At 34.0% G+C, this 21,684-nt stretch overlaps 1 protein-coding gene across 4 annotated transcripts in view; it reads left to right on the top strand.

Annotated features, from left to right (window-relative positions):
- Usp47 (ubiquitin specific peptidase 47) overlaps positions 1–20,284 on the top strand; it is a 105,600-nt gene extending 85,316 nt beyond the window's left edge. For 3 of the 4 annotated variants that reach the window (XM_026395903.2, XM_026395902.2, XM_026395904.2), the window contains 11 exons: positions 1,659–1,774; positions 4,211–4,330; positions 5,861–6,638; positions 11,644–11,819; positions 12,191–12,271; positions 13,641–13,756; positions 14,117–14,235; positions 16,351–16,481; positions 17,868–17,915; positions 18,008–18,138; positions 18,797–20,284. In XM_026395903.2, the coding sequence (XP_026251688.2) occupies positions 1,659–1,774; positions 4,211–4,330; positions 5,861–6,638; positions 11,644–11,819; positions 12,191–12,271; positions 13,641–13,756; positions 14,117–14,235; positions 16,351–16,481; positions 17,868–17,915; positions 18,008–18,138; positions 18,797–18,971 (1,991 nt within the window). In that variant the 3' untranslated portion in view covers positions 18,972–20,284. The remainder of the gene's footprint in view (positions 1–1,658; positions 1,775–4,210; positions 4,331–5,860; positions 6,639–11,643; positions 11,820–12,190; positions 12,272–13,640; positions 13,757–14,116; positions 14,236–16,350; positions 16,482–17,867; positions 17,916–18,007; positions 18,139–18,796) is intronic. The other variant, XM_026395905.2, reaches the window with a different exon arrangement.
- The last annotated feature ends 1,400 nt before the right edge of the window (positions 20,285–21,684 follow it).

The following is a 21,684-nucleotide window of genomic DNA, read 5'->3' as shown; positions in this document are numbered from 1 at the left end:
TTTAGATTTAGCAACATGGGGGAAAATCTGAGCATTGACATGAGGTCAAAACAAAGTAACTATTAAATATAGTACTTGAAAATCATTTGTTTTCCAATAAAGTAAAAGTTTGGTTATAAACATGATCTCCTAAAAATATAAGAGAAAGCACAACTAAAGTGTAATGTGAAGGATTTAAGTAACAAAACAGATAAATCAGACTAGTTTTTTTTGTGTGCAGAATTTTCCATGTGTTATAGAGGAAAAGGAGGAGAGGAAAGGAGGACTTTGATTATGAGCAAAGTCATAAATGGTTTAATGAAAGCTGTTTAAAAGCCACTGGGATTCTATATATATGTCCCCTATAGTATTTGTTTTGCAGTCTCTAGATATTTATATTCATATTTATTTATATATATTATATTTATATATTTACATATATAATATATTTATATTTATTTAGTGCTATGGTTTTTGTTCTGTATTTGGAGCTTTAGAAGTTGATTTCAATTAATAATCCTCACTTTTCCCTTCCATTCTCTCCCCTTCCCATTTTTAAAAATTTATTCTAATTAGTTATACATGACAGTAGAATGCATTTTGACACATTGTACATAAATGGAGCACAATTTCTTCTTCTGTGGCTGTACATGGTACAGTCACACCTGGAGTATGATTATACATGTATATAGGAAATAATGTCCATCACTTTCCACCATCCTTCCCATCCCCACACTTCCTACCCTTCCCTTACTCCCCTCTGTATAATCCAGAGTTCCTTCATTCTTCTATCTGCCCCCCACGCCCCACTATGGATCAGTGTCTGCTTATCAGAGAAAACATTTGGCCTTTGGGTTTTGGAGTTTGGCTTATTTCTCTTAGCATGATAAATATTCTCTTAATATAATATTCTCTAGTTCCATCCATTTATCTGTAAATGCCATAATTTCATTCTTATGTAAGGCTGAATAATATTCCATTGTGTATATGCACCACATTTTCTTTATCCATTCATCTGTTGAAGGGCATCTAGTTTGATTTCATAGTTTAGCTATTGTAAATTGAGCTGCTATAGACATTGATATGGCTGTGTCACTGTAGGATGCTAATTTTAAGTCCTTTGGGTGTAAACCGAGGAGTGGGATAGCTGAGTCAAATGGTGGTTCCATTCCAAGTTTTCTGAGGAATCTCCATACTGCTTTCCATATTGGTTGCACCAATTTGCATTCCCATCCACAGTGATTTTTAATAATGTGCTTAATAAATTTGTCAATAGTTATGTTTAGGAACGAAATAAAGCCATACATTTTTAAAAATCACATTTTACTTTTGTAGGTAATGTATAGTGCAGAGGGCAAAAGTAATACTTCGTAGTGAAGACTGCTATTTTTAAAGAAATCTAAGAGAACTTTTTAACTAGCCTCATTTCCTTGTGTCTCTTTGCTTGTATTGTGATAAATTGTGAAGAAGTTTTAAACATGTGTTATGTGTATAAAGTACATTTATATATTGGTAATTAGAAAATACTCTCTTAATTAAAAACACTGTTTTTAAAAACACTGTTTTAACACTGTTAGCACGCACTCATCTATTAGAAACACATTAAGAATGTAGTGCTCATATGAAATAGATTTAAAAAATAACCTCCAATTATGTTTTTGTATCTTCACATGTGACAGAAGTGATGGTGAAAGTTCATGTTGTTGATCTAAAGGCAGAAACTGTAGCAGCTCCCATAACTGTTCGAGCTTACTTAAATCAAACAGTTACAGAGTTCAAACAACTGATTTCAAAGGTAAGTTTTAAAATTGGTCAGTGAATGTCTTTTGAGGGCCTGCTGGAGGCACTGTGTGATAGTTATAAGTAAAATGTAGGCTCTACCTTAAGAGGCAGTTTTTATAGTTAGGGCACAACTCTAGTAGGAAAGGACATTTCAGATAGAAGGAACAGATTGAACCAAGTATGGAGGCAAAAAAGCATGAAGCAAATACACATAACCATGACTTTGTGAGCTTTGGGTGGATCATTGTGAAGCAGGCCTGGAGATGTAAATTCAGTTATTTAATGGGAGGCTTTAAACAGGAATAGTGAAAATTTGGGCTCCCTTTTGGTGCAGGCAATAGAGAGTAGATTTTTTTTATTTGTTTTCTTTTTTAAGTACAACAGTAGTATGAACAGATCTGTGTTATAGATTGAAAAGTCTGCTGACAGTAGACCGGTGATTCAGATGGATTGAAGGAGAGTCAGAAATGGGGATGAGGAAGCTGTTGAAATAATTCAGTTGAAGGCATATGGCTGGAAATGAGAGAAAGTAGAGCTTATGATAGATTGTGAGAGTGATTATGTAAATAGACTCTGTAGGACTTTTAATTGGTGAAAGTTGATGTAAAACAGGAGTACAGAGACCCTGAAAAGCTTCAAATTTGGGTGACAGAAAGGTAATGATATATTAATAGCAATAGAGGAGTGAGGTGGGGAAGCAGACTCGACAGGGAAGGGGATGAGTTAAATATTGGTCCCATTATGCAAGTTGGTGATAGAGAACATAGTCTTGTTCCAGATTTTTGAAAAACATTTAAATTTCTTTGGGGAATGGGCTAGTCTACTTCAGACAAACCGTTACTGTGTTTTCAAGCGTCGTGTACACTATAGAACCTTGAACACACGAGCAGGCAAAATTTTACAGGGTTCTCCAACTCGCGTAGTGAAAATTGTTCAGTAATTGAAAATTAGGAAATTGAGTCTGGTTTTCAGCCATTTATCTTTTATCTCATTATATGGGGGTTTAATACCAGTATAGCAGGGTTGCCATAAACATTAAAAAATAAGTGCTTTGTATGAAAAAAATTGTAAATATTATAAGAATTGGTGGCAGTTATTATGTTAAACACAAAACAATGACTTCTAACACTTTTTACAAAGTAATAATATTCAGGAGACAAACGATGTTGCAAAATTATATTTTTTATGATTAAATTGCTAATAAATTCATACTATGTTAATATAATTGCTCTTCATTTAAACAATACAAATGCTAGATGTAAAGAATTTCAGTTTAGTCAGGAGTATAAGCACTCACATAGGATACAAACACATACACATATAATGTACTGATTCCTTCCCTGATGAAGCTAATAATCTTCTTAAGGAAAAATATGTTTAAGAAATAAATGTAGCACTGCGGGGTCACGCAGCCTGTGATCCTAGCAGCTCCGGAGGCTGAGGCAGGAAGATCACAGTCAGCCTCAGCAATTCAGTGAAGTCCTGGGTAACTCAGTGAGACCCTGTCTCTAAATAAAATACAAAAAAGGGCTGGAGATGTGGTCAGTGCTTAAGTGCCCCCGGATTCAATCCCCAGTGCCAAAAAAAAGAAGAAGAAGAGGAAAAGAAATGTAGTCAAAGGACATTGTGCTAGCAAATATTGTTTCTTTTTGTTTTTGTTTTCTAATAGTGAGGATTGTATACAGGGGTATATTACCACTGAGCCACACCCTCAATCCTTTTTAATTTTTACTTTGAGACAGGGACTCACTAAATTGCTGAGACTGGTCTATAACTTGTGATCCTTCTACCTCACCTGCTGGAATTACAGGTGTATGCCACTGTACCCCACATTAAATATACTGTTTCAAAATATAATGAAGCTGCCTGAGAATTTGATGTTCATAGCTGACACCATTAGTTGTATTGAAAACAAATTGTTTTTAAATAAATTATTTTTATTTGCTCATTTTATCTGAAATTGATAAAATTACTGCAAAAATTAAGGATGTGGAATTTCAGAATAACTTAGTATTAATCCCATTTTCAACAGATTAAAACTGATTTAGTAAAAGCATCAACAATTTATTTATAATATATAGCAGGGCCTATCAAAAAACCAAGATATTTTAACTGTTGGTTTGACATCAACTCTCAAAGTCAGTTATTCACTGCCTTTAGAATCACATCACCTCCTCTACATGATGTGTGAGAGGAGTAGAATCTTTAGCAAAAAAATCCTGCCTTTAAAATCAGAGCGTACATTTACAAGAGATACTTTGTTTTTCTAATTCATATCTTAATTAATGGATATAACTAGTAATTTTTTCCTTAGATTCTCCAAAAATTTTAAATCCTCTGCCAAAATTATTTTTCTCTTTATTTTCTCTCTGATGTTTGTAAGAACTTTCTACATCAAGCAAAAGTACTTTTGAAAGAGTACATTTTTATGAAATTACTTTCATTGTAGGCCATCCATTTACCTGCTGAGACCATGAGAATAGTACTGGAACGCTGCTATAATGATTTGCGTCTTCTCAGTGTTCCCAGTAAAACCCTGAAAGCTGAAGGTTTTTTCAGAAGTAACAAGGTATGTCCTTTTTTATCTTTATTACTATTTTCTTTGCTGATAATAAGTGAAATGAAGTTCAGTGTTATACACTTGACCTCCTGAGCTGTCCACCATGTGTCTGGACCTGACCTTTATAATTTGTACTTCCTCCCAATAATTACCTTCCTTAGTAGTCAGGTTCAATCAGGCTTCTTTCTCTCCTTTGAATCAATTCTTTCTGTGTGTGTCTCCTCTCTGTGTGCACCACTACCTGGAGTGTTATTTCTTCTCTCTATACATTTGTTTTTCAAGCCTCAGATTAGTCCTGCCTCTTTGTTGAAGGCTTAATGACTGAATCTACTTACAATGATTATGTCTTCTCAATTTTGTTCATCCTTGGCTTCTTCCAAAAAGATAGTTCTTTATACTGAAAGCTAAAGGCAAACCTACTATACAGAATATTATCATTTTGGATTTATCACATTTTCCAGTCTCATTCATCTTAGTGCATCTTAAGTCTTATATCTCATTTAACCATTTTCAGTATTTTTAAAATGTTATTTTCATTCACCTATATCCTAATACTTTTCTGTGTGTCGTTTTTTTAAAAATACATTATCTAATAGTTCTGATTTGTATCATTTATTAGCTAATAATAGTGTTATTTTATGCAAAAATAATGCTGTTGATAGTGCCAATTTTGTGTATGTGCATTTCCTTTCTTTAAACTTTTTGTTATGGAAAATTTCAAACATATACAAAAGCAGAGAAACTATAGAGTAATGCCCTTCCATGTCCCCATCACCCAGCTTCTACAGTTATCAACTCTTTTTTCATGTGTATTTAACTACTCACTTCCTCTAAATTATTTGAAAAATATCCTCTGCGTCATCTCTTTCATCTATTAATAATGTGAACATGTATCTCTCCGGGGTGAGAACTCTTTTTAAAAAGTAAATGTGATTTTAAAAAATAAGTATAATTATATACCTAAAAAAATCTAAATGTTTTGAACACTATCTAGACCATATTCTAATTTCTGTGAATATCTTAAAAAACTTTTTTTCAAATAAAGGGAAGTATGGGGAAGAAAAGTTCATAATATGTTTCTTAAGACATAATGTATTTCTTAAGCTATAGAATTTCTTGTGTTGTTTGTTTGTTTGCTTCCTTGCGCTTTATTTGTTGTAAAACCAGATCATTTGCTTATTAAATGTCTTTAAAATTTGGATTTATTTATATTCCTTTATTCATGCTCAACTTTAGCTTCCTAAAAGGCAGCATGTATAATATAAAACATTTTTATAAATGAGCAGCCCAGTAAAGAAAGTGTATGTGTTTGTGTCTGTCCATATCTGCCCATCTTGGTATAGTTTTATGGCTAATTGCAAAGACTGATGAGCTTAGTATTTCTTTTATTTTAGTCTCCAAAACAATGCAGTATCCTTTGGAAACACTATCATCACAATTTTATGATTTATTATGCACAGCCTTATATTGATTTTATTCTAATGATGAATAAAAATATCATTAACAAACTACATTGTAACTCTTTAACTTACTATTTAGGTGTTTGTTGAAAGTTCCGAGACTTTAGATTACCAGATGGCCTTTACAGACTCTCATTTATGGAAACTCCTGGATCGACATGCAAATACTATTCGGTTATTTGTTTTGCTACCTGAACAATCCCCAGGATCTTATTCCAAAAGGACAGCGTACCAGAAAGCTGGAGGTGATTCTGGTAATGTGGATGAAGATTGTGAAAGAGTCACAGGACCTGTAGGGAGCCTAAAGTCTGTGGAAGCTATTCTGGAAGAAAGCACTGAAAAACTCAAAAGCTTATCGCTGCAACAACAGCAGGACGGAGATAATGGGGACAGCAGCAAAAGTACTGAAACGAGTGACTTTGAAAACATTGAATCACCTCTAAATGAGAGGGACTCTTCAGCATCAGTGGATAATAGAGAACTTGAACAGCACATTCAGACTTCTGACCCAGAAAATTTTCAGTCTGAAGAACGATCAGACTCGGATGTGAATAATGACAGGAGTACGAGTTCAGTGGACAGTGATATTCTTAGCTCCAGTCATAGCAGTGATACTTTGTGCAATGCAGATAATGCTCAGATCCCTTTGGCCAATGGACTTGACTCTCACAGTATCACAAGTAGCAGAAGAACTAAAGCAAATGAAGGGAAAAAAGAGACATGGGATACAGCAGAAGAAGACTCTGGAACTGATAGTGAATATGATGAGAGTGGCAAGAGTAGGGGAGAAATGCAGTACATGTATTTCAAGGCAGACCCCTATGCTGCAGATGAAGGCTCTGGGGAAGGACATAAATGTATGTACTTCAAAAGGAAATGGTTCTTTGAAACAGCATCAACTTTTTCCTCATTACAATTTTTAATTGAGAATTGGTGACCAGCTGGTTAATCAATACATTAGTCAATAGTTATGTCAAATTTTGTGAAATTGTTTTTTTTAAAAAAAGATAATTCAATATTAGGAAAGAATAATGATAAAAATACCAAGTTTAAAAAAAAATGAGGAATAGTTAAAAAAAATAACTGACCCTCCCTCCTCAATAAAAAAAAGCCCAGATAACTTTAGAAAATTTGATATTCAATGCTCAGAAATTTTTATTTTATTTTATTTTATTTTTTTTTTGGTACTGGGGATTGAACCCAGGGGCACTCAACCACTAAGTCACATCCCCAGCCCTTTTTATTGTTTATTTTGAGACAGGGCCTCATTAAGTTGCTTAAGCACCTTGCTTTTGTTGAGGCTGGCTTTGAACTCAAGATCCTCCTGCCTTAGCCTCCCAAGCTGCTGGGGTTTCAGGTGAGCACCACTGCGCCTGGCCCCAGGAAAACTTTTTATTTGTGCATTCTCTCTGTCCCCATTACAATCAAGGACAACTTTTCCTCACCCCTAAAAATCCATAATTAACAGGAAAGTCAGACTTCAGGCAGGGTACAAACTAGAAGCTCTGAATTGTATAAATCTCAAAAAGATGAAAGAGATCTGCCAGTGTGGGGGTGTGAGACAAGTAGTAACAACACAAACATATAAATATGTAACATTCTGTGAGTTTTTTAAAAAAAAGAATATTTGAAAAGAACTTTAATGAAACCTCATACTAAAACTAGCCAAAGAATTAGCAACACAATGAAGTTCAAAATATAATTTTTTTCAAATGTAAAAGAGAAATATTTGAAAAACCAAATTAATGAAACAAATATGACCCCTTATATTTTTATTTTCCCTTAAAGCTTCTCTGAAATTAATAAGACTTTGATATCTTTTTTTGACAAATAAGAAAACTGAAGCTCTCAGAGGATGAATAATTTGCTTAAAAGTACATATAGTTAGTGAATAGTGGTACTATTATTAGAATAAAAGGCTTCTAATTGAATGCACATGCTTTTACCTTTAGCAGAAAACCCTGCTTTTATATCTATCCATTCTCCCACCCCATTAGTTATTTCCTGAATCCATTCTAGATACCTGCATAGCTATTGGAAGTAGAGACAATTAAGATGTAGCTTTATGCTGCATCTACCAGGGAAGAGGTGTACAACCAAAAAAAAAAAAAAAAAAATTAGTGCTATGATTATTGAAGTCTGAGAATTCTGTCTTTTAAAAGAAAGTTGTAGAAATTATGAAATCAGTACTAAAGTATATAAATTCGTGCTTTTGGCTATGTATTTCCAAGTAATAATCATAAGACTTCCATACATATATCTTACAGAGAGTCAGGTGTGGGAATGTGGATTAGTCACCCAAAATGGAGATAAAAATCATATTATATAATGCTTTAAGCTTCTATGGAGCTTTTACCTAGGCTGCTCAGCATTATTTCATTTTAGTTCTCTTAACATAAAATTATTATCACTAATTAGTTTTCACTGGTGAAGTAACTGGCTCAAACAAGTTAAAATATTTTGCTTGGGTCACACCACTCCATAACTGCTGTCACTATTATTTTTCTTACATCATAGTAATGAAAAAATAGCTACTCTGCTTCCTTAGCCTAGTGAATCCATCAAAGATCTGGGAAAATTAAGAGTAGCTCCTCTTTAGGAAAAGATTGTTCTTTTAAGTGGTCTGTTTTAGAATAATGTGCAGAAAATTTGGATGATTGTCTTAACCTTAGGAAGAATTTAGTTGGAAATACTTATTGTTTGAAAAATCTCATTTCTATCATAGGATAGTAAATAAACCTTTTTTTTTTTTCCTTATACTAGGGATTGAACCCAGCGGCACCTTACCACTGAGCTACATCCTCAGTGATTTTTATCTTTTATTTTGAAGCAGAGTCTTGCTAAATTGCTAAAGGCTGGCCTCAAACTTGCAATCCTCCTGCCTCAGTCTCCCATAGTTGCTAGGATTGTGTGCTATTGTGTGTGCTATTGTGTCCAGTTGATAAACTCTTTTAAAAGAAACATTGCTGGCTATTTTAACCTTTTTGGAAATTCGTACTAGTCTAATTTACTAGTATTCACTGAAATAATAAATATAATGAAGAGAAACCATCTGCTACAGTTTACATAGGCTTTCAGAAATCATACACAAGGTTTATTTAGATCTACTCAGAGTACAGCAAAGTTAGCTAGTCAAAGTCAAATTTAATATATAAAGAGGACCCAGGAAATCATTCGGGAATATGCCTTTTTGTGTTTAGAAACTCATTCAGAGAAAGGGGAAGAGAGATAATAAACAGGAGCCAGGTTTTTCAGGAGTAGATACTAAGAACAGTTCATCACAGTTCCTCAGTGATCTCAAAGTAGGTACCTAGGAAAACAAGTGAGCAGCGAGTAAGTGACAAAATGGACAAGTATAACAGGTAAACAAAGAACCTGATACCTGAAGAGTGACATGTTGTATGCAATATAGGCATTTCACTTAGGAAATAATTGAACTGGTCATTGTCAGTTATGACCCAGGAATTGTTTAGGGAGTTTCTATAGATGATTCTGTGGAAATACTTTACTCATGGGATCTAGTTATAGTTTCTAGGACCCTATATATAAACAGGAGGGCCAAGGTGGTAAATTGTAGTGCATTTGTACTGAAATATTTATGTACGATTTTTCCTCATTCAAGAAGTACATATTTTAAAAAAAAAGAAAAACTCTGAAGATATTTTGAAGTTGTGTTATAAAGAGACTGAATTCTCCAGTTTTTTTTAGAGGTAGAGAAAAAGTGGTATCATGGTCATCTCTAAAACTGAAATAATTAAGCCAATAAATTAACAATTCTTTGCCAGGACTGTGCTTAGCAATTTATCTGTATTGACCCAACTGAGATATATAAATACTATAATGTTCATAATAAAGTAGATCTATAGGAAAGTTAGCTAGTCAAAATCAAGTCTAATATACAAAGAGGACCCAAGAAATCATTCAGGCCAGGACTTTTAATCTTTTGTTCCTACTCATCATTTTGAATGATTTTCAGAAAAAAAAAAAAAACATTTCTATCTTCCTATATATACAATATTACTAGAAGTTAAAAGGGAAACCAAAATAGCAGTGTTATTTTGTATTTGAATAATGCTGTACTTGTCATAACAATAATATGTGAGATTAGTGTTATGATTCTGTGGGAAAACTGAGATTCTGAGAGATTAGATACCCTACCTACAGCCATGTATAGGACTAAAGTGACAAAACAGATCTAGACATAGATTTGGCACTGGGAATTGAACTGAGGGGTGCTTAATCACTGAGCCACAACCCCAGCCCTTTCTTTTTTTTTATTTTGAGACAGGTTTCTCACTAAATTCCTTAAGCCCTCATCAAGTTGCTGAGGCTGGCCTTGAACCTGTGATCTTCCTGTTTCAGCCTCCCAAGTCCCTGGGATTATAGGTATGTGCCACCACGCCTGGCTAGCCATAGACTTTTGATTTCTCATCAAGTAATTTTTCTGTTACCATCTATCCTCAAACTGGCTATCAGAAGCTTGCTGGCCAAAAGCTAGATTATTAGTGTTTATGGGCACTCCCTAAAGTTTAGAAGTTGACATTTTAAACAACCTAAAAGAAATGGCTGCCTCATAAGATACATGATAACTGGGCATGGTGGTGCACATCTGTAATCCCAATTTACTCAAGAGGCTGAGGATCACAGGTTTGAGCCCAGCCTGATCACCTTAGTGAGACTTTGCTCAATGCTAGAATGCCCCTAGATTCAATCCCTACTACAGAAAAAAGGGATATAGTAAACAAAGTTCATCACATTTATATTTTCTTCAAATTTGTAGTCATTACATTGTCTATAATGTAACTATATCTTAAAACCAAGAAAAAAGTCAGTGCACACTAATTCATTTGAAAAATCCATTAAAAAAATTTCATATATCCGAGTTGGGATAACCTGAGAATGTAAACCTGGAGTGTTCTTAGATTCTCATCCTTTACCCTTGTCCTAGATTTTGTAGAAAAACATGACCTACAATCAGGGGAGTCTCAGGGATGTAGAAGGACCATGGACCTGAGCAGCATGGCAGTTCCTGTACTTAGCACTGAAAACAAGACAGCTAAGTTAAGTTTTTGTTAGAATATGAGGACCAGGATAAATAGAACATTCTGGAAATACCCTCATGAGTAGCTTATAAAATAAGGTACAAAAGATTGAAATGATTAAGCATTAGAAAAAATATAGCCTATCAAAGATTATCATGTTATAATGCCAAAGAGCTTGAGTTTAAGCCCAGGGGAAGTGGGAGTTTCTGGTCCACTTAGTTCTCTTGCAATCCAAATACATGGTTAATATGCTAGTCTTGATTTTTTTTTTTTTCCTGGTAGAAATGCCAGAGCTAGATAATATTCTAACAGTTTTGTAGGTATTTGCTGTATTCCTGGCACTCTGCTAAAAGCATGATAAATGAACAGTATCAAAATCACAGTACACCATGAGGCAGGTACTAATATTATCTCCTTTTTTTTCACAAAGAAACAAAGGTACAAATGCCCATGACCTGCTCCATGTCGTATAGTTAGTAAGCAGAGGAGGCAGGTGGAAGTCAGTCAGAGCCTACACTATTACTGTGTAGAGCTTGAAATGTGTGTATTTTAAAAGAATCCCTGTAGTTTGGTTTTGAAATTCAGCAATACAAATAAGTAAATAAGCACTTAAATTATCTCAGAACAGTTAAAGCTGTCATATATTATCATATATTAAGTGTCCTTGTTTGTCTTCATCCAATACAGTATATTATCTAAAAGTCTAAGAGATACTTTTTTCTGCTTACTATATAAAAAGAAATTTATGATCTGTTTCATATACTCAAAGAGGTTTCTTTTACATTTTTGTTCCTTTTTTGTTTTGGTTTTTTGTGCTTAGGGTTGATGGTACATGTTGATAAAAGAATTACTCTGGCAGCTTTCAAACAACATTTAGAGCCCTTTGTTGGAGTTTTGTCATCTCACTTCAAGGTCTTTCGAGTGTATGCCAGCAATCAAGAATTTGAGAGCGTCCGACTGAATGAAACACTTTCATCATTTTCAGATGACAATAAGGTTGATTAATCATTGAATAATTAGATCTGTTTTAAATGATAGATTTGAGAACACCTTGCACTACTTCCTAGTAAGGTGGAGTAGATATCTTAAAAGAATGGTTTTTCTTTGATGTTTATTTGGGATGTTTTGATTATTGATATTCTTTATTCATCCATCAAATAGTTGTTAAATGTTAACTGTGCATCAGTTACTGTTCCAGGTCCTGGGCATTCAGAGGTAAAAGATATACCTGTTCTCAAAGAGCCCATAGTCTAGGGACTTTTGGAAAACAAAACTTGAGCAATGAAGTGAGAATGGGTTATCTTTCTGCTGAGACAGTGTATCTTAAATTTAAAAAAAAAAAAAAATTGTTTTTTTTTAATTTATAGATTACAATTAGACTGGGGAGAGCACTTAAAAAAGGAGAATACAGAGTTAAAGTGTACCAGCTTTTAGTCAATGAACAAGAGGTGAGTGATGCATCAAAGAATAGTTATTTTTTATAGTTATGAAAATATAATAATGATCAGTCGTTTCTTTTTATGATTTTAGTTTTGCAGATCTGTTGCATCTACAGAAGTCTGCTATTGTAGCACAAAAGTAGTCAGAGATGATAATATGTAAACTAATACAAAAGACTATATTGTAATAAAATTCCATTTATAAAAACAGTGGTGAATTTGACCCTCAGGTCATTATCATCACCTTGCTCTAAAATGTCAGTATAGTGCAGGAGTGAGGCAAAAATTTTCCTGTCTTTAAAAATAAGTTTGTTTATGCTTGCTTTCTTGGAATGATCATAAAATGTACAGATGGATAGCAGCTCACCTGTAAAATCTATAGAGACTTTTTATGTCCAGAGTCATTTTAGTGCGTAACAAATATAGTATTTACTATTTGTTCTCCAAGTGCTTCTAAAAGCTAACTCATTTAATCCTTATAAGTTAATTCCATGATTTAAGTGCTATTTATTATTCCCATTTTAAAGGCAAAGAAACTGTGTCACAGAGAACTTAAGGATCTTATTAATGGTCACACAACTTGTAAATGGTGGTATTAAGGATCTAAGCAAGCTGGTTTTTAGGGAGTAATCAATAAAATATTTAGTTCCTGTGATGTAAAAGTCTTGTGGCTAATACCCAAAAGAATAAGACAAAGATCCTATTTTCAGGATGTTTATAACATCTTATTGGGAATGTAGACAAATAGGAAAACTATAAATTTTTCATAAAATGCCTTTGTTCATTCAGCAAATACTTCATCAAACACGTTTCATATTTCTTATTTGTGACCATTATGGTCATTTTGACTTACATTTCTTATGAATTTGGAGTTTGTGGATCTATGTTTCTTTTCAGACAATTAATTAATGTGCTCATAGATTTAGTATGCATTTCCCTCATTTTAGTTTATTAAAGTGGTTCCTTTTATCATCAAAATCGCAATAATTTGAGCTAGGGATGTTGCTCAGTGGTAGAGTACTTGCTTAGATTAGCATGCCTAAAGCCCCAAGTTCAATCCCCATGGCTGCAAAAAAGAAAAATAAAATTGTGATCATTTTATTACAAGAAGGAAAATGTGAGTACATTATTCTAGTTAATCTTCACAGTGACTCAGTGAGAAAGATACCATTCCCAACTTAAATGAGAAAACTGAGGTACAGAGTTCAGAGACAAGAAAGCTGAGCTGGTTAGTCTGGAGCTAAGATTTGAAACTAGGAAAATAAGACTCTTAAACTTAGGCCCTTCACATATCATTAAAAAATACAAATAAAATGTCACCATAATCCTTATTTTAATGTATAATTCAAGCTCTAATTATTTATGTTTATATTCCCAGCCATGCAAGTTTCTGCTAGATGCTGTGTTTGCTAAAGGAATGACTGTGCGGCAATCAAAAGAGGAATTAATTCCTCAACTCAGGGAGCAGTGTGGTTTAGAACTCAGTATTGACAGGTAAAGCAAAATTACAGTGTTATCACCAGTTTGAAGAAAGGTGGTTGTATGGTCAGTTGATATAGACTGGTTTGATTTTCTAAATTTGGAAGAATTAAAATTTCTTGTGCTCTTCAGAATTTTAATAGTATTAAATAGCAGATTTAGTAGTATTACGCAAGAATATTAGAATTCTGTTTGAATTTCTTGTGAAGGATATTAAATTTGAAGTACTAGGAGCATTTCTTTACATTTTCCCCAGATTTAATGAATAGCCATTTTACTTTATTTGAACATAGTTTTCTTTTGTATCAGATTAACATTGTTTTTTTAAGCTAAGAATTTAAAATTGTACTAGTTTTAAATATGTTATGTTTGTAGGTTTCGTCTAAGGAAAAAAACATGGAAGAATCCTGGCACTGTCTTTTTGGATTATCATATTTACGAAGAAGATATTAATATTTCCAGCAACTGGGAAGTTTTCCTTGAAGTTCTTGATGGTATTAGCAATATTTTTGTAGGGAAAAGTATTAGAAATACCCTAAAACTAATAGAAGCCTACACTTTTTAATCAAATAATGAGTTATCAGGGATCTAATATGCCATATTACAGATTGATGCAATGCCTGCTTCTGTCCCATTACCGAGAGTTTTATTTACTGTCCCTGAGTTCTAGTATAATTGCTTCAGTTAATTTTAGAGAACATGTCTTTTACCTTTCTTCTTTCTCTTCTTTCTCTTGATACCATTTTCCTTTTAAATATTTCTTCTTTTTTCTACTTTGAGATCACTAATTCTCTCTTTTTGAAAGTACATTGTATAGCAAATTCTGCTAATATTTTCTTAGCCATGTTTATTATTTTGTTTCTGTTTTTATTATGGCTTATTTTGTATTGAGGATATGGTACTGATAATATAGCAAAGATTTTGAGGTTAAGGACTTAAATTAGTTACCTAGGCGGCCATTATAAAATACCACAAACTGAGTGGCTTAAACAATAGCAATTTATTATTTCACAGTTCTAGAGGCTTGAAGTCAGAGGTCTAGATGTTGGCAGGTCAGTTCCTTAAAGTCTTATAAGGGAGAACCTATTCTATTCCCTCCTAGCTTCTGGAGGTTTGTTGGCATTTCTTAACTTATAGTTGTAGTACCTCAGGTGTCTGCCCTCATCTAAACATGGTGCTCTTCCTGTAGGCTTGTCTATACCTAAGTTTCCCCTTAAAACCGTTAGTCCTACCCTAATGACCTCGTTTTAACTTGATTACCACTCTAAAGTCCCTATTTCCAAATAAAGTTGCATTCTGAGTTACTTGGGATTTGTACTTCATATCTTTTGAGGATGAAACAACCCATAACAGTAACCTAGAAGAGCCCTGGTATTTGTTACACCTCTTGATTTACTGGCAGCATTATGACATTTAAAATATTGTTTTTGGAAGAAATAGTTGAAGGAATGATGGCTTTGGGGAGTTCTCACTAGTTCTAAATTTTTTTTTTTAACTGTTGTTGCTTAGAAGGATTTTAATTTAATTTTTTTCCTATAGAAATTAAAATACTAATTCTGGATGTTTTATGTAAGATTATGATAGTCTTATAGAGAGTTCAATAGTACAAACATCTCCTCTTTAGAGGCTGTTTCAGTTCTAATTTGGTTTAAATATAAATACTTGAAATTCTGATTAGTTGAAAAGTTAACTGGAGAGGGAAAGAACTTCTGAGCATCATTTTGTGTGGGCAAGTGCTCCAGATTGCAGATTCCTTCTCTGAGTATCAGGGCCTTAGAGAATAACCACTGTGACTGGGCAGGGACCATGAAGAAAATAGAAATCACACTTGGAAGGAAAGATTAAGTATAATGTATTGGCAAAGAAGGTTAGATATCTCTAGTACTGGATTGTGGGTGCCAACATCAATATCACTTAAGTATATATTTATCATTAAAATAGTTGAATAAAAATAAGTCATGTAATTAAATCCAAGAAACATTTATTCAGCTGTATCCACCAGATTCTGCTAATTCCTGGTGCTACAAAAATGAGTAAGAGCCAGAGATTGCCTATTACCTGCAATGTGGTCCATGGGAGAATTAAGAACTACAGACCTGTCATTCTAAAATAATAGGTACTAAGGGTCAAAATCAATGGAATTTGCTTTTGTATATACCAGAGAAGCAAGTGACATTGACTTGGACTTTAAAGAATCGCAAAATTTGGGAGTTTATGAAAAGAGAAGAAATAACTGACGTGAAAAAAAAAGGAAGGATAAAGCAAACATGACTTGATTATGGTTTCAGGTTGGGGTAATAGCCATTAGAGAAGCAAACACTGAAGATCCAGAGGAGAGAGTAATTGGTAAAGCAGCATCCAATAGGAGTCAGGAGGGAGTACTGGCTGAAGGATGGCTTATAAAAGAAAGCAGTCGTCTTTGAAGAATGGAAAGAAGAGAATAAACATTTCATTCTTAACTCCTTGGGATAATTGGTTTTTTCATGTCTACTTTTTTAAAGAATAGCGCTTGAAGTAAATCTTTTTGTTTAGTCAGGAACTATAGGGAAAGTCAAAATATGAACCTTTAAGGAAAATAGAATGATGGGCATGATCTTGCATGTTCTTAGGGGTAGAGAAGATGAAGTCCATGTCTCAGCTTGCTGTTCTGTCACGACGGTGGAGGCCTTCAGAGATGAAATTGGATCCCTTCCAGGAGGTTGTGTTGGAGAGCAATAGTGTTGATGAGTTGCGAGAGAAGGTAAGTTCATTTTAAACAAAATGAAGTAATATCCATTTTTCTTCCACTGCCAACAAGACAGGCCGGTAGGCTAGGAAGTGAATACCAAACATTATTGGCACAGCCTTCATTGGTCTCTGTTACTTCTGGTTATTCCTTAGAGCTCCTGAGGTTTTCAAAATTGCTTTGGCTCTTATTCATCTAGAAGTGGACCTTCACTTTCTGTTACCTGAAGCAGTTTTCTTAAGTAATTAGAATTAGTTACAAGTTAGTAGATTGCTGTAAGTCTAAAATAATTAAATAGAATTGAAAAATGAATTCAAATGAAGGTCTGTTTTGCACTTTAAGATGAGAACTGTAAGAATTTAAGGGGAAAGGAAAAATTACTCTATCAGTAGTACCAGTACAAAGCTTTTTTTTTTTTTTCCCCTCTTTGTTCTCTTTTTTTCTTTTGGATGCTGGGGATTGAGCCCAGAGCCTCACACACGCTAGTCAGGCACTCTACCACTGAGCCACATCCCCTAGTCTTGCAAAGGCATTTGGATAAATATTTATTTTTCATACTTCATACCAGACACAAAAATAAATTCTAAATGCATTAAATGTATATAAGAAAGTAAAATGATAAAGGTACTGGATCACAATATTAAAAATATGTATATAATCCTGAAGAAAGATATTTGTAAGCATAATACCAAAAGCCAAAGAAAGAAAGGAAATACTACATACAAGCTTAAATTATCTGTAGAGCCAAAACCGGGTATTTAAAAAACTATATATAAACAAAGATAAAAGAGAAGAAAATTATTTAAACCTATATGCAACAAGTTGTCCATAATAAAGATGGACAGGCTAATTTTAAAAATAGGCTAAGAACATGAATAAATGAACAGGCAATTCATAGAAATACAAATTAATACCATTATGTTTCATCTCTTAATGTAAAGATTTAGAAAATTAAAAAATACCTGGAGTTGTCAAGGTTTCAGGGGAAATGGGCAATATCAAATGCCTCTGATAAATATTCAAATTCAGTCTTTTTAGGGTCAAATTCCACATCTTAGGAATTATATCTGTGAAGTTATATAAAATTATACTTATGTAAAATTGTTCTTATAGAAATATTTATAAATATAAGTTTACGCATTGTAGAAATGTGTGAGTAGATTTATGTACGTGTAGAAGACCTGGAAGGAATGTATTAACTTGATGTTTGTCGGGCTTAGCATTTGCATGGTGGCCAGAGGAGAGAATTGCACTTTCTGCTTTTTCTTCTAATTTATTACATCAGCATATTTTTTTTTTTTTTTGGTGGGAGGGGGATCAAACAATTTGTGGGATAAAAAAAAAAATAATTTCCAAGTTTATTTTTTTAAATTAACTTATATAAGACCTTTTCTTTTACAGCTTAGTGAAATCAGTGGGATTCCTTTGGAAGATATTGAATTTGCCAAGGTAAAGGCCTGAGAGTGTTAAATCTGTGTATTAATACGCAATAAACATGGCTATAGGCATGATCTATGCATTCATTTTTTTTTTCTCCTTAGGGCAGAGGAACTTTTCCCTGTGATATTTCTGTCCTTGATATTCATCAGGATTTGGACTGGAACCCTAAAGTTTCTACCCTGAATGTCTGGCCTCTTTATATCTGTGATGATGGTGCCGTCATATTTTATAGGTAATATTCCAATATTTTTGTTGCTTGTTCTTATAATGATAAACTATTTTTAGCATGCATGAATATCTTGTTTACCATAAATTTACTGTTATTTTGATAGAGAATAGTACTAACCAGTAGAAATGCAGTGAATGTCACACATTATAATTTGAAGTTTTCTAGTAGACACATTAAAAATAGTAAAAAGAAGTAGGCAAAATTAATCCAATACTTGTAATCCAATTCATCCAAAACTATTATCATTACAACATGCAACCAGTACAAAAAATGATTTATGGGATAGTTTATATTCTTGTACCAAGTCTTAGAAATGTTGTGTATTCTACTTTCAGTACATCTCCTTGTGGATCAGACACATTTTAAGTGCTTGTTAGTCACATGTGGCTAGTGATCACCTAATAGGATAACACAGATATAGAGAAATAATGATAATTTTTGAAGCCAAGAAGGTGTGGTTCAAATTTAGCCTTTTATTTACCTAGCTATAAGATTCCCTAGTATGTGAGATTATATTCAACCTCACCAGTGACAGATTTTATATTCAACCTCACCAGTGACAGTCTGAGTGTCTAGCTAAGGAGCATCATAGCATTCAAGCATAAATTAATAGAGGCAGTTGGATAACTAGTCTCATATGTAATTCATATTTTAAATAAAGGGATAAAACAGAAGAAGTAATGGAGTTGACAGATGAGCAAAGAAATGAACTGATGAAAAAAGAAAGCAGTCGACTCCAGAAAACTGGACATCGTGTAACATACTCGCCTCGTAAAGAAAAAGCACTAAAAATATATCTGGATGGAGCGCCAAATAAAGATCTGACTCAAGACTGACTCTGCTAGTGTAGCATTTTCCCTGAGGGATTTTTTGATTTTAACTAGGTGGTTCACTACTACTGTGTAGTGCCATTATGGCCGGACATGGTTGGGGTAACCCAGTGACACCAGCACTGATTGGACTGCCCTTCACCAATCAGAAGCTCAGTGCCCAATGGGCCACTGTTTTGACTTGGAATCATGTTGTGCACTATAGTCAAATGTACTGTAAAGTGAAAAAGGGATGTGCAAAAACAATAAAAAAAAAAAAAAAAGCAAAACCTGCTACTAGAAAAGGGGGAAGGGGAATGAGTAAACTTCTTTTATTGCGGACAAATGTGCACATAGCCGCTAGTAAAACTAGCCTCAAACAGGATGCTCATAGCTTAATAATAAAAGCTGTGCAAAGGCCATGAATGAATGAATTTTCTGTTTATTTCACTGATACACACATTACCTCATTGACAATTCAGAAGTAAATGCAGCGTGTGTTGTCTCTTGGAAAGCAGCAAAAATAGGAGCTGAAGAAAGAAATTCTTAGAACGAGTTGTAACCCAGAAAAGAATTGTGAAGTTGTGTTTTTGTTTTATTTTTTGCGAAGTATTAAGGACATTTTGGAACATCAAAACATTTCCCTTAGACCTATCCCAGCAAGTGGCAGCTCAAATTACTGCAGTTTTGTAATTATAACTGATTGTACTTAAGTTATGGATGTAGAGAATATGTTTCACTCATTCATTCAGCATGTAAATAAAATTATCCTGTTGAGTTATCATAGTTGTAGTTCAGCTATAACCCATGTTTATTCTTTTCACACATCATTATGTACATTTGTGTACATTGAGAAGTTAGCAGTCTGTGTAAATGTAATCCTCAGTGAGGCTCCTCAGTGCTGGGTCCCATAGGATTGTATTTTCCCTTGTTAATGAGGTTTTTCTGTTAATCGGCTTTTTTTTTTTTTTTTTGTACATTTATTTTTAAAGATTTACCTCCAGTTTGAATCTTCTAGGATGCTTGTAAGTCCCATTTTAATTTTAGAGTCAGTTTGTAGATCCATGTAGTTTAACTTTGAGGAAACGTCTTAACATACTGAGTAAATTTGTTAGTAAGGTCATCTTCGTATAGACTGATGCAGTCAACAGGGTTTCATTGAAAAGTCTATTAGAATGAGCGAGTTTTTGCTTTGCTAAATAAAACTATACAGTGACCACAATTCTACATAAATTTTGAAATATCATCTAATTTATAAAAATAAAAAGGTTTTGGTAAAACTTTTTCATGCCAGATGCTGTTTACAACAATGAACATGCCAATAAAACATTTGTTCATTCTGTTGTGTTATTTTAGTCATTATACTTTTGTGGATAATGAATCTGAGTTAAGAATAGGTTGGTTATCTTTAGATATAATACTTCAAAACATGAATATCTCATGATAAGGTATATTTACAGTGAAGTTCTCATTAAGAGAGATGAAAAGATGCTAATATCTAACTTTGGGGATCCTGCCAATATTTCAAAATCACATTTCTACCCTTTTTCCTTCTAAGAAAGATATAATTAGAAAATAGTATTGGCAAATGTAGGCTTCACAGTTTGAATATTATCACTGAGAATTATATATATATATATATATATATATCTCCACAAGGGATAAAAATTTTTTTTTCCTAAGGTAGTTTTCTGGCTAATTTTTATTCCATGTAAACTGTAGCATTCAGCTTACATTTGAAGTAATTTTCTGTATTTTCATTAGTCTTGGATTTTCTTATGTAAGGGGGGCAAATTCGTACTGAGCCAGACCTGTTTACTTGGGACATGGGCTTTAATAAATGGCGTTTCTGCTTTCAAAAGACTGACTTCCTGGTGAGCCAGGGAGGCAACCTTGGAAGCAAAATGGGCTTAGGAATTGGGTTTGGCTTTGTTTGGCCTCGTGTTCATCAAAGAGTCAGTGGTGAAATTCTCATTCTTCTGCTCCTCTGTCTGTGCCTTCTGCTCTGGTTTTGTTGTCTGTTTTGTGTTTAACTGCTGCTTCTAATTGCAGGTATATTACAAATACCAAGAGTAGAGAAAATGTATTTCATTATAGGGAAAAATAAAAAAGCTTGCTTTTCAGTGCCTGATAGGGTAAGTGAAAACACAGTGTTGCACTTTAATAATTTCAGTAAAGAAGGTAGTGAAATTTTGAAAGTGAATCTGTGGAGGTAGGAAGAGTATTTTACCCAAGGGATGTCACTGTGCATCAGTCTCCCTGGGCTTCAGAGAATCAGGTGAGCATCTGCAACCCTAGAAATGGCACTGATGGTATAAATTGAGTACCAGAACCCTGGGACAGGGACAGTCTGGTGATGCCTGTCTCCTGAGGCTGAGGCAGGCAGCTTGTGAGAAATTGTGATCCTGCTGCCCACAGGTCATGCAGATGTTTTGAAGAGCTTTTACATAGGTGGATGGGTGTGGTCTCCCCTGCACCTACATGCACACCCTCTGAGAACCAAGTGTCTGCATTTTCTGAGGCAGGTGCTTAGGTTGGAGGTACATTCTGGCCAGAGAAACCAAAGCTGTGGTTTCAGGACCATTCCAGACATTTAACTGGTCTGTACAAAAATTTGCTAGGTCCACTTTGCAAACTAAGGAAGTGTACACAGGGATAGTAATCATGATAGATAAAAGTTGTGTGTGAAGGAGCTCTTCCTTAGAGTGTTTGTTGATCAAGTCTGGGAGAACCTGTGCCC

The sequence above is a fragment of the Urocitellus parryii genome, chromosome 4, assembly GCF_045843805.1.
Source record: "Urocitellus parryii isolate mUroPar1 chromosome 4, mUroPar1.hap1, whole genome shotgun sequence".
Taxonomy (NCBI): domain Eukaryota; kingdom Metazoa; phylum Chordata; class Mammalia; order Rodentia; family Sciuridae; genus Urocitellus; species Urocitellus parryii.
Note: the sequence above shows the minus strand (reverse complement) of the source record. Positions and strands in the feature narration are given on the sequence as shown.